General features: G+C 44.7%; 2 protein-coding genes across 2 annotated transcripts in view; both read right to left on the bottom strand.

The window, feature by feature from the left end:
* Positions 1 to 13,986, bottom strand: part of LOC306939196 (glutamate receptor ionotropic, NMDA 3A-like) — a 92,181-nt gene that overhangs the window by 25,082 nt on the left and 53,113 nt on the right. The gene's annotated exons all lie outside the window — the stretch shown is intronic.
* Positions 399 to 12,488, bottom strand: LOC306940246 (glutamate receptor ionotropic, NMDA 3A-like; the record flags this gene model as incomplete). Its single annotated transcript, XM_079525268.1, has 8 exons — positions 399 to 449; positions 1,016 to 1,054; positions 1,928 to 1,949; positions 3,785 to 3,930; positions 6,631 to 7,014; positions 9,762 to 10,064; positions 10,423 to 10,786; positions 12,481 to 12,488. The coding sequence occupies 8 exons, from the start codon at positions 12,486 to 12,488 to the stop codon at positions 399 to 401; spliced, it is 1,317 nt and encodes a 438-aa protein (XP_079381394.1).

The following is a 13,986-nucleotide window of genomic DNA, read 5'->3' as shown; positions in this document are numbered from 1 at the left end:
GGCCAAATGAACACAATTGGCGTGTGTTCAAGAGTGGAAAGCCTGGTGTGTGTGTGTGTGTGTGTGGGGGGGGGGGGGGGGGGGGGGGGGTCTCTGTCACTGCACAATAGTGACTCCTTCAGGTTGGTCAGGGCACATCTACAAGCTCATAGCATGGCACAAAGAGACATGATATGAACTATAATTTTTTTTAATCTAAAATGACAGATTTCCCAGCATTAATGGGTCAATGAACCAAAGAGCAGAGGTCAGCAGCAACAATACAGTACAAGGGGAAGAAGGAATAGGCAGGATGGCTAAATTAGGAGAGAACGAGGGATAATAATTGAGAAAATAAAACGTTATCTAATCCTGACACCACAGCCCAGTAAAACAAAAAAATATATATATATATATTCTCAGCTCTTTAGCGTCCTGCGGAGGTCCATGGTGCTGAGATAAGGCCAGACCTGCAGGCACAGTACCGAGACACGCGTCGTTCACACACTGCACAGCTCGTAACTTGCTCCATAGTCCCCGATTGCACAGGGAAGCCACGCTGTTATTAGACCCCGTCTTGTTTGTTTTTTTATGGCTTTGGCATGGTCATGCACCGTAGATTGACAACAATGGAACTGTCAGAGTGAGGAGCGCAGAGGACAAACGTGAAGAGTGCTGCGAGACTGCTTCAATGCATGACCCACTTCCACAACCATTCTTTTTTTTATTGTTTATTTGTTATTGGCTTTTCTGCCTTTATTGATAGTATCAAGTGAAGATAGACAGGAGAGGGAGAAGGGTAGAGACATGCAGCAAAGGTCGTCATGAACGGGACTCGAACACACAACGTGCTGTCAGGCCTATATGTGGCTATGCGCCTGGACCACTTGGCCAGCGGGCGCCCCTCCACAACCATTCTTAACCACAAGTGCTATGGAGACCCACTCCACAGTTAGCAAAGGAAGGGTTGGAAAATTGTTCGAAAAGTTCAGAAAGACAACTGTTATGTCTCGCTCCCCATCGATTCCACATCTACCTGTATGTGCTGTGAGTGTTCTGTGCCCGTCAGCGTCACCTAAGGGACGCAGAGCACTCCACAGCACACCTCAGCACAGGTGTTTCCCAGCTCCAATCTCCACTCCTGTTCGGCGTCAGCAATCAGCTCCAGAGGCTACAAAAGCCATGCCTGCCTGCTGCTCGGCGCCAGTTCGTCTCCAGTCTACGGTTGGTAAAGTTAGACAGCCAGACTCAGGCCCTCAGTGTTTAGAGTTAGACAGTTAAACGTCACGCCGTTACTGTGCCTTGTTCTCTCCTCTGTGTGGACCTGCCATTGACTCTTCTCCTCTACAGTGTTTCCGGGACCCGAGCTCTGTGGAGCAGCCTACGGACCCCTGCATCTCCCCCCCCCCCCCCCCCCCCCCAGTTTGTGAATAAAAACTCTACTTTGCCTCTCTTTGTTGTGCATTTGGGTCACACCACACTCTAGTCATAACAACAACTTTATTATTCAACCTCCTCTGCCAACATTTTCTTAACCACAGAAGCCCTGTATACTTCTGTGTCCAACAAATAGTAATGATATGCACGGTCACACAGTGTAGCACCGCAACGCGTTGTGTGTAGATCTGGTATTTTTTTGTAGTTTTTAATTAAAGAAATACAAATTACTGTGGTTAACACATTTTTAATTGAAATGTAAAACAAGACTAGTCTACATTTCCCAAAATAATGTATTTAATTAAGTCTCACCAAAAGCAGGGATAAAACATAGCTACACCAGCAATAAAAAAGTAATAACCAGTGGGCCTCTGCTATTATAGCAGAGGAATGGATCCGCCCCACCCCAACACAGCAAATCAAACCTGGCTTACACCAGTCACCATGAATTGCTTTGTGTGGCCATTCTATCTCCTCACTTTACAGACAGAACAGGTGCACTGACACTCACCATCCACACTCCCCTCTCCCACCTGGAACTGAGGAACACATTTAGAATGCTGTTCATTGACCACAGTTCAGCATTCAACACCACGCCTCTCAGCTTATCGACAAGCTCAGAGATCTAGGACTCACCCTGTGTAGCTGGATTCTGGACTTCCTGACAGACAGACAGACAGACAGACAGACAGACACAGGCCCAGCCCTGGGGGGAGGCGCTCCTGCACTCCCTGTTCACTCACGACTGTGTGGCCACACATAGCTCAAAATCCATCATACATTTCACCGAACACACCACCATCATGGGGCGGCAGTACGTGGCTCAGGAGGTAAAGAGGCCACTTTGATAAATAAATCCTCCATTTACCATTCATCATCGGCCTGGTAAAAAACAACAATGAGAAAAAAGTGAGGTGGTGAGCAGTGAGCAGCTTTCGTTTCGGTTCCTTGGAGTTCAGGAACTGGACCTGGGCTTGTCGTGTCACGTGAGTACTGCTGTCGAGGCGGCGTTACAAGAGCTTATCTTCCTATGCAGGCTGAAGAGGTTTGGAATGGACTACAGGATACTGTTCAACTTCTACCGGAGTACCACAGAGTATACTGATTACCTGCATCACTGTCTGGTACAGCGAAGATGCTTCAACACACGTTCACAAGGCTCTATGGAGGGTGGTTGAAACAGCACAGCCCAACACAGCACTTCACCCAAACAGAGTTGCCAGCAATGCAATAGCTACACTCAGAGGAGTACGGTGAAAGACGCAGAGGATCAAGCTTCTTGTTGCCCCTCAGTTTGACAAACTCAGGGGTAGTCTCTATCCCCAGGCCATAAGACTGAGTACATAAACTGTGAGTACATAATAAATTGTATGGTGTCGTCTGCCTTGTTTATATAGTCTGGATTATTTTATATTCAGGCATTTCTTTATTTTACTCATTTTTTTAATTCTATTGCTCTTGAGGTATTCTGAGTTAAACTGCAGAGTACCAGAATGTCCCTACCTGCAATGTTGATGAGTATTGCTGTAATGTTGTGCATGTGACAATAAAACACCCTAAAAAGGACTGCTTGTGTGGCTGCTTTTGCAGTAGCAGGCTTTTATGCTACCCGGGCCTACTTCTTTTCCACCAACGACAGCATGATCCACATGCTGGATACGGCAACCACTTTATAGTAAGCCCATTGCAATATCCTGGCCTTTTTATTAGCATTATGTTGGTGTTATATTGGCCTGTGACTTAATTGTCTGTGTGACACAGAACCAAGTCCTGTTAAAAACACTGGAGACATTTAACATTATTTGGCTTAGGTTTTTACCTCTCGTGTTCGTTCCGATAAGACTTGCAAGACTTGACCCAACCTGGTGTTTAGTATCTGTATCATGGAGCAATCTAGCAATAGTAGCAATCTCCTACTTTGTTTGTATGTGGATTTAATGATGTTAAAATTCCATAAACGTAGCTGACTTTGTTTGTAGCAAGGTTTATTATGAGTAAATATGGCTTTCATAACGGCCAGCGTTATGTGGCAGCGGTGGCCGAACGGTTTGCGGAGCGGTCTTGATACCGGAAGGTCGCCAGTTCGGATCCCCGGACCGGCACGTTAAAATTACCACCGCTGAAGTGCCCTTGAGCAAGGCATTGAACCACTACCATGAAATGTTCTATGAGCAGGGCCTGGCTGTAAACAAGTATCTGATGCTTAGTCCAGTTACCCTGGGTAAATGTAGTAACTTTGCTTTGCTTTGCTTTATACACCGAGCAAGCATAATATAAGCATAATATGCTTGTGTAGGGCCTACATGTGTCCACAATGTGGTGCATACTGTGTATCTCTGCATGCACAGTGATAATACAGCTGTCTTACTTAAGCTGGTCTATCCCGTCAGGCGTGGCGGGAACATTGTAGCGCCTCATGTACTCGTGCATCTCGGGGAAGCTCTTTTTGAGGTAGTCCTCTGCGCTGCTCTCCTTCACGGTGGCAAAGCGGAAACCCTGTGAGGGGTGGTGAAGCTGCAACAGAAACACAAACAAACCAACAAACAAACAAAAGATGTGGTGTTCATAATATGCTTTGAGTGCATCGCTACATTTTTGTATGCATTCATTTGCCTGAATGTAATGCGTTGTATAGGTGAACGTCTGCTGCAACAGCACATGATGAATGGAATGGATGCAAAGGCTGTAGTTGAAGCATTACCGTTTTGATTTCAAGCCTTCAAATCAAATCATGTTTTGTAGCCAAGCTCTTGCTGCTGCATTGGAAGGAGTTTCTAGAACACTTATTTAGCTGACTCAGCTATTTAGTGTTTTTTCCCTTTTTAATATATTGACTAATTACATTTCCTTCCAGCAGCATGCATTTATCTTAACAACAAATAAGCCTAATATCAATATGGTAAGGAAAAACTTTGTTATCTCCGATGGGCGCAAGTAGTTTTACAGCAGCACTAAAAACAGCAACAAACAGTGAAGAAACAACATACAACATTAGACATACAGTATATGTCCATATTATTGTTAGTACTACACAATGTTAGTACACTAGGGCAGTGGTTCGCAACCTGTGGGTTCTCAGATGACAGTGAAGTGGCAATTTAAGTACTTTTTGCATCAAACGTAATCAACAAACTATACTATAAAAACTTACGGTGGGGGAATCAAGTTAAACAAAGCTATGAAAAGGCACAGTTTAATTAATACCGTACAAGATTTGAATGCAACTACATTCCATGTGCTTATCAGGGTGTGGGGTCCCAAGTTCAAATATCATTATTTTGGGGGGGAACAGCCTGAAAAGGTTGAGAAGAAGCACTGCATTAATAATAACTGGCCTACTTGGAACGATGCAAGTTGAAAATGAATGCCCCACCCAGTTATTATGACCGTGTCCCTTTTATGCCCATATATGGAGTTCTTTGTCAGGCATGCCCAAATATGGAGTCTATGCAGATGTCTTCTGGTTCTGGACAACCAGCTATGTTGGAAATTAATGCCGGATGTCAGAATGATGTCAGATTTCTTGTATGCGTCTCTCTGGGTCCCTTTATTCCTAATTCCTATTATATGGAGTTCTGTGTCAGCCATGCCCAAATATAGTGTGTTGTGAGGTCAGAACAGACCAGCTCCATATATGGACCCTGGGCAGGGCCACGGTCCAGAGCCCGGGCAGAGGCCTTTTTGGGGCGGTTCCGATTTTTGAACTAACAGTGGTAAGACAAGCTCAGAATATTGTATCTGACCCTTTGCATGTATTGAACCGAGAGTACGAGCTAATGCCATCCGGTAGTGTGTGTAGAATAGATTTAAACACGCATTTGTTCCCCTGTCAATCAAAATGCTGATGAGAGATTGCCGAATGGCAGCAACCATAACTGACTAGATGCACTCTATTGACTAGTTGCACTTTATCAAGGGAATGTGTGCAATATCTCAGTTTTTTATGTTGGTGTGCTTCATGGTGTTTTTTTCTTTTCCTTCTGTGAATGTGTATATGTCATTTGTATGGAGCTGTGACTCCAAGACAAATTTCTCCTTAGGGAGACAAATTAAGACAACCTTGACCTTGACCTTGACACCGGGCCCTGCACTCCCTGTGGTGGTGTGGAACGCGTGTGTCGAATTTGAAGTCGGTGGGGCGAACGCTTCTCGAGTTACGTGGATTACAGACGTACAGACGCACACAGAGACTTGGTGCATTTATAGTTATAGATGAAAAAGGGATGCTTTTGGACATAGGCTACGGCAACAATATCTTGTATAATATAGCATAACAGACTCCTGTGAGTCTTTGTGATAAGCATGCTGACACTGTGATGCAGGAAGTTCTGAAGTCAGTGCAGCGTTTTGCTGCACTAACAGCGTCTTCAAAGAATTCCACTCAGTAGAGCGTTTCCAAAAGGTTTAAATTTGAAAGTGTGGTTTCATATTGTTACGATGCCCCTTTCATCCAAGAAGATATCTATCCATCTTTCTCCCCCTTTTCTATCTCTCTACACCGTCCCGTCAAATTCGTAGTAAACAAAAATGTCTTTAAATAGGTCACCAACTCTCTGAAGTCTGAACACTTACAGTATTAATCCCCTCACACCAACCACAAGCTGAAAACGGTGGCATAATTAAGGATCAAATCTAAATAGTTTAAAAGGCTTTCCAAAAAAATATTATTTAATTATTATTACATTTTCAGCAGACCTTGCTTTAGAAAGCAAGACCGGGCTTTTTCAGCTAAATACTATCAGATCGATAGACATACAGATCTCAGACACACAGACGAGACGAGTTGAATGACCTACTGACAGTCTACAACCGGTTCATTTGACCCTGGTGCTTTCTCACCTACACATAGGCCTACAGTACAGCTTACAGTTGTACTTCTAGTCTAGTCCTGTCGTTAGACACAATGCATTATGTTATGGTTTGTTATTTTTGTACCAAATTATTAAAATAGCACTTGAGAATAGCACTGGAGAACACTTTTGTTGTTATTATTGTTTATGATGACATTGTGGTCCTCAGCCCACGGTTCTGTACACTGTGCGGCATGCTTTGTTTTGTTGGGCAGTGCCAAAAAAAGGGTGGGAAAAAAAGTGTGCCTTGGGAATTGAATGTTTAACAATCCAGTAGTTAAAATGTTTGCACTGTGCACAAAATAAGAAAGAAAGAAAAACTGGGTGGCTATAGCCTATAGCTATATCTAGTCCTGTTTCTTACCTTGGGATCATGTATCCCCGACAGCTCCTCGAAGGTCTTCTCCCCGACCATAACAGCAGCCAGGTTAGCGGTGTAGGTCGACAGACAGAACAGGCAGAAAATGGCCCAGAGGTTCATCAGCAGGCGCCCCGTCCAGCACTTGGGGGGTTTGATGGCTACGGTGCGCCCAAAGAGGATGGCGTAGCACACGTTGAGCGCAGAGGAGAAGGAGAACACGCGGTTCCGGTTGCGCCCGCGGGGCGTCATGCCAAAGGGACTGGTCCACTCGTACAGGGTGAGGAAGACGGCGGTGACATGGAGGGCGACGAAGATGCCAAGCCACATGGACCAGTGGAGAGGCCACATGAAGGCCCCGATGGGTGCTGCTGTGTCACGGGTACGCACCTGGAAAATATATAAACAGGATGGGACAACCTTTATGTTGGTTATTGATCGTTTCAACAGTCTAAATAGGTCAGCTGTGTGTACACCACTAGGCAAAGGGTAGACTCAGAGTGAGTCTAGAGAAAACTATCTGTTCAAGTAATAAAGAATACAAATATGGACAGTTTTTGACCCTCACCCTTTTGGACAGTTCAGCTCGCTAGCAAGCTAACAGCCGTTTCTGTGATTGATGTCTTTTCGAGGGGTTGGAATGTTCAGGGTAGCTTGTGTTATTGTTTACAGCCTTAAAACATAGGGCTCAACTAGACTCAGTAATGTGTCACTTTTCCTGCAACCTAATCTTTCTTCTCTCCCACTTCTGTTTCTTGACCCCACCATATCACCTCTAGACCAAGGGTGCGGATCCCATTACAACAAAAATGGAATTTTCAGAATTGCTCACAAAAAACCCAACTCAACAACAACCCAAGAACAAAAATTGCTGCATTGTGCACACAGTAGCAGCCTCTGCCATTTGGAGGCTCATTTCAGAAGCCAAAGCACACTGCACTCTTGTGACATAATGTACACTATAATCACAGTATATAGCTCCTAGACTACACCTATGGACCCGTCCCTTACGCACCGTGGACAGCAACGCTGCCACAAAACGCACGTCATCCAAGTTTAAACTCCTAATGAATTACTACTCTGGCTATATTTTTACTCAAATACATACAGGAGGCACTGACTTTTTAATAAAATGGGCAATAATAATAAATGACCTCAAATCGCCTAATCTCTCTTTCTCCGTCTCTCTCTCTCTCTCTCTCACTCTTGTGCGGTGTAAGCAGCTAAAGTCATAACCTTTGATTGACTGGTGATACAAACATAATTGAAACAAGGTAATTTTATTAACAATCACACTTTGCAGATGACCGAGAGACTTGAAATCTGTTAAAAATCATGTGAGGATCTGACAAGAATGGGGATCTGTCATGTAATTATGAATGATTTCAATAAATAGTGGAGTTGGTTTCTGTTAGTTATATTTCTAATTGCGTCATTTACTTGAATTAATGTATTGGGAATGACTCTCTCCTACACACCTGTCCCCCACCAGGCTGTAGTAGGCATTCTCTACTTTGATGTAGGGCTTTAAGCAACTAGTCGACTATTCAACTAGTCCACTAGTAAATCCTAGCCTCAAGATCAGCTAGATTATAGTTATAGTCACCAATGTACACAGTTTTTAAATGTACAAAAAGTTTTTTACATATGTAAAAAAAAAAAAAAAAAAAAAAAAAAAACTTTTAAAAAAAAACTTAAAAGGTTTTTCTTTTTTTTTGTACATTTAAAAACGGTGTACATTGGTGACTATAACTATAATCTAGCTGATATATACCTATATTATAGGTAGGCCTAGTTAAACAACTAGTTAAATTACTAGTCGACTAGTAAACTAGGCAACTAGTAAAAATCACTAGAAGTGAAAGCCCTACTTCAGGGGTCGGCAACAGGCGGCCCGCGGGCCAAAATTGGCCCCCCAGAAATAATATCTGGCCCGTGAGATAATTTTGAGATTTTTTTTTATTTATTTATTTTTTAAGTCCCACGTTAGCGACCATATTTACAATATGAAAACTGTCACTTAGACAATGTAGGTTACACACCGCTGGAATTAAACATGGAACCTGCAGGCAGCATTAGGTGAGTAATTCATTGTATATGTGTTGGACGTTCGTGGTTGTGCTAATGATAAACGGACAGGTGCTGCCAGTGGGATCCTCCTGCTGCTTAACGACGACACTGTTCTGTGACTAGGTGTACTAGTGTAGCTTTGCATCTGCCCGTGTGAAAGCAGCATAACGTCGTGTCAGCACCATATTTTTCCAGCAAAAAAAAAAGAAAAAAGTTGATTTATATTGGTCAAATAGACCCGAATTAGACCCGAATTAGACCGAATTAGACCCGAAATTTTTCGCGCACGCGCGATTCGCGCGCGTGCGCACCTTCACGGGCGCACGCGCGCTGCGCGCGCGCACGCACGCGCCAGACGGCCGGCCCGCGATGGAATGTCTGGGAATAATATTGGCCCGAGGACAATCTCAGTTGCCGACCCCTGGCCTACTTTGATGTGAGCTGCCATTAACCCCTTTGCCATCAACAGGGGATCAACCGACGCCAGCCCCTGCACCCTATTCTTCCTCGTTTTCCACATACTTCTGATATAGACAAACTCCCTCATGAGAAATCAATGCTGTGACCGAGTTAATAAGTTCACGCAGGGAAAGCTGCATGCTCTCAATTCCGTTCTCATTAAAATAAAAATGTGCATTGGAATCTAATAATGCGTGGCTTGCTGAACCCGAACAGCCGAACCATATAAGTCTGGACCACAGAGCCATGGAAAAGAAGGTGATGTGATGTGATGTCATTGAGAGCTGAGAGGAATAAAAAAAGAACAGAAGTCGGACCCACACAAAAGAGAATGCAAAGGTAAGAGAAAGATAACGAGAGGGTACAAAGAAAGACTGGCGGTGTCTGAAAGGGGAAGAGAGAGAGAGAGAGAGAAAGAGATGGGGATGGAGAAAGGGGGAGAGAGTGAGATAAAGAGAGGAACAAACAGCAACACCGAAAGAAGGGGAGCAAAGCAAAGGAGATGGGGATGAGAGAGAGAGAGAGAGAGAGAGAGAACGTGTGTGTGTGTGTGTGTGTGTGTGTGTGTGTGTGTGGGGGGGGGGGGGGCAGGCAGAGAGGTACTGTACCAGAATGCCCAAGCTGGTGGAGAAGAAGGGAGAGGTGAAGTCGATGACCTGACTCCTGGCAGAGTTGATGCTGAAGGACGTCAGGGCCAGGTGCGCGGCGCCGCTGAGCAGGTCGCCCACCAGCCCTGTCCAGCGGCCGTTCTTGTAGCCGCCGTACTTGCCGTCTCCGACGATGTAGAGGTCGTAGGTGAAGCCCATATCCTCGGCCAGCTTCTCCAGCAGGTCGATGCAGTAGCCATAGCAGCACTTCTTGAGCCCTGTCGGCACGGTGGAGTTGGGCCCCCTGAGGTTCTGGAAGTAGCCCTGCAGGTAGAAGGGTTGTTGTCACAACTATGACATTATTACATCGCCTAATCGCAGTTATTTGAGGTAATCGCGATTAATCATCATAATCCTGTCCATGTTGAAACATTTTCATACATACAGAAATGGCAGATCTACAAGCTTACCCCGCGTTACTTTGTGACGCGTTGTAAGCTTGTAATATATGGGTATATTTCAGTTATTTGTCATATCTGCCCTGTCCACTTATTTTATTACGAACGGAATTGTAATTTCTATTCAATAATGTTCCAATTTCCAATGCCCAAAAACACATTTAAATCGTTAATCGCAATTACTTGTGTGACAATTAATTGTCACACATTGTGAGTGGCCCTACCTGCAGGACCGATGTCTCGTTGGTGAGCGGGTCCAGGCACAGGGTGCCCGCCGGGCACAGCCCGTCGGCGTCCACGTCCCGCGTGAAGACGAACGGGTGCTCGACCAGCGTGACGACCCGCATGTGGAGCCGGGCTCGGCGCCAGTCCCCGCCGCCGCCGGACCCCTGGTGGCTGGGCCAGACCCTGTGGTCCATCAGGACCTTGCCCTGCCGCCAGCGGCCGAGCCGTGTCCAGGTCGGCTGGCCCAGCGGGTCCAGCTGCAGGGACCAGATAAAGTGGTGGGCCTCCGACATGACATTCTGGCTCCGCTCGTCCTTGGACACGAAGCCACTCTGGCCCTCGAACGATGTGTTGGATAGAAACCTGAGAGAGGGTTGGATGGAGAAGAATGGAAGCTGATTCGAAAATGAATTACAATAAGGCCAATGCCTTATTCATTTTAACAAAATGAGCACATTGAGGATCATTTTAATTCAATTCTCAAATTTGCACGTTCTTTTTTTTTTTCATCTCCAAGCATACATTCTGCTGAAGTGGCAAGAGTTCAATCAGAAAGAGAGAGGGGGCTAAACTACTAGGTGTGGTTTGAACTAAAGAGAGAGGGGGCTAAACTACTAGGTGTGGTTTGAACTAAAGAGAGAGGGGGCTAAACTACTAGGTGTGGTTTGAACTAACTTTCCTGCTCTCATTTGTTGGGCTAAAGAAGAACAAGAAGAAATTAGACACTAAAAGTGCAAGTACAGATTTTGACCTACGGGTGGTGCCAGAGGAAAGGTCACATGGCCCTTCAAAATCATAAAAATGCATCAATTCAATCATCAAAATTAGTACTATCACCCTAAAGCTAGTTTTGGGCATATGACGGCATATCTGGCTTAGATCCATGCCACTAGAAGGCAGAAAAATGACCCAATTCGATGCATTTGTGTGGCTTATGGCCACACAAGTCTCCTAGCAGAAGTTCGTAGCTCCTGACATTACAGCACCTCAACAGGACAACAAATAAGTAATTCAAAGGTGAGGGATTGCAGTGTGAAGAGAATGTAAAACTAAATAAAAGATTTCGGGTGGGGGGGCAACTGGAAGGAACTGCGAAGAGAGTGGAAGACGGATAGAGAGAGGACTCAGACGAGAGAAGGGGAACACGGCAGGTAGGGGAGGGTGGTTCGGGGAGATAAATTGAGTCATCCGTGGATTCACTTGGGCCATCTGGGTATTTGTAGGGTACAGATAGCATGCTAGCAATACTATCAATCTCTCTTTATACCTGTTAGCATTACAGATTCATCAAGTCCTGCCATTTTGCTGACTAAGTGTACAGCAGGAGTTATCAAGGCTGAACCAGCCAATGTAAGGCTAGGCTACAAAATAGATGTTTTGGTTTGTATTGCCAATAATCCCATATTGTCACTTAAATGGGAGTTTACGGCTGGGGAGTTATTATACGCCACTAGAGTGTCCTTTTTTGTATTCACCGAGACCAATCTGTCTCAAACTCCTTATCTCTTATGGTCTGTCACACATCCGCGCACACACACACATCCGCACACGCACGCACACGCACACGCACACGCACGCACACGCACACAATAAAATTGAACCTTGAACACACACATACACACGTCATAAATATTATTATGCGAACCTCAGAGATAAAAAAATAAATAATTTAGTCAAGTTATCTGCAAACTGCACAGGTTTACATGAGGGATTCCGCTATCATGCATTTTCCATTCATGTGCTGTGAAAAACACATTACTTTTCCCATGTTTATTGTTGTTGTTATTAACAGTAGCAGTGTAGCATAAAAGAAGGTGTTATATTAGTGGTCTTAGTGCCAGATGGAGAGGTGTGTGTGTGTGTGTGTGTGTGTGTGTGTGTGTGTGTGTGTGTGTGTGTGTGTGTGTGTGTGTGTGTGTGTGTGTGTGTGTGTGTGTGTGTGTGTGTGTGTGTGTGTGTGTGTGTGTGTGTGTGTGTGTGTGTGTGTGTGTGTGTGTGTGTGTGAGAGAGACAGCGTCAGACAGCCCATGGTTCAGTGATCACGCCATCTCTCTCACTGAGCCATGCTACTGGCTGTCTGAAGGTGTCAGATACCAGAGTGTGCGCTCGCACGCACGCACGCCTGCGAGTGTGCACGCATGTTACTAACATCAGCAAACCGATGCGGCATTTGAAAGGGACATTTTCCGATTCATAGGAAATGTGGACATCACTTTATCACAAGCAGATTCACACCATTTTAATACCGGTATACCTGCAGGTAGTGATGTGACCTTTGTGAAATTTCTATTTCGTGTGTCACCTCGCTCTCGAAATGCTTTCCGCCAACGCCACGTCTACAAGACTATCCCTTTAGCAGTCTGTAACCCAAGCAGACAGGCTGGCCAGCCTGTTTTAAATCAGCCTACGGCGGAGAAGCTGTGAGAGGTTATGCTAAAAAACCCGGCAGTGAAACGAAGCCTGTTATCAATTCCAAGTGTTAAGAGTGCAGACGTTGTCCTCTCTATCAGTCCTGCTTCAGCCTGAAGGGGTTTATTGGAAAATAATTGCTCACTCAATAATTTGACATATTTGATTTATGTGCTAATGTACTTATTTTTATCTTTACATTGCTCTTTACATAGCAATGTAAAGAGCAGACGTCTGATATTCAGAACAGAATTGACTGAACTGATCAGAATCAAGTGTTCAATCCAGTCATAATGTAATAAAGATGCTTATACAGTACATCACCTGTACTCTACTCACACAATAACCTCACTTTGAAATGTTAAGTGCTAACTCCATGTTCTTGAGATGGTTTCATCTCAAGAAGAAAGTTCAGGGAAAAAGTTGCCCTGAACATTTATGAACATCCAGTTTGTAACCGATACCCTTGGAAATGACATCATGCTATCAAAGAGCCCAACAGCCACCTTTTGAACAGCCAAGTTTTCCAAAGTGATTAATTTACTCCATAGACGTTTCAGAAAAAAAATCAACGGCTTCTGACAGAAATATGGGGAGGGAAGCCTCACCCCTTCCCACTGGGCGGGGCTTATTCTTTTTACATGAGTTGGGCGTTCTACTACAACCTGAAACCCCATTCTGGCAGCTAGCTCGTAGCATGGCTCGTTAGTCAATAGACTTAGTCAATCCAGACCTCCTGGGTTCAAATCCTGCTTAGATTTTTGTACAAACTTATTTTTTCCGATAAAGTAATGTTTTAGGGCGTGGCCTACATGGCTGGTTAAGACTGAGGTTATAGGGTTTGGGGTAGGGTTAGTAATGTCCGACATACAGTACATACGTTCACCCGTGGCTTTGTCCGATGCCACTCAAAGTGACCACTGGGTTGGGCTGTTGGATGCACTAGGGCCAACCCCTACTATGCATCAGAAGCCGTTGAGGGCTGATTTCACCCCCGTGCTGCTGATGCGAACTCCACCATTTTGACCACACCTACTACACTGTAGGATTGTAGGTATTGTAGTATTTATCTATGACATGTTGATTTCATATGGAATGTGGCTTCTACAGGAACATATGGCATCATTTCACAACCTCATCTTATGATAGATGGT

Source organism: Electrona antarctica (assembly GCF_951216825.1).
Source record: "Electrona antarctica genome assembly, chromosome: 16".
NCBI classification, from domain to species: Eukaryota; Metazoa; Chordata; class Actinopteri; order Myctophiformes; family Myctophidae; genus Electrona; species Electrona antarctica.
This window is presented reverse-complemented; position numbering and strand designations above follow the sequence as displayed.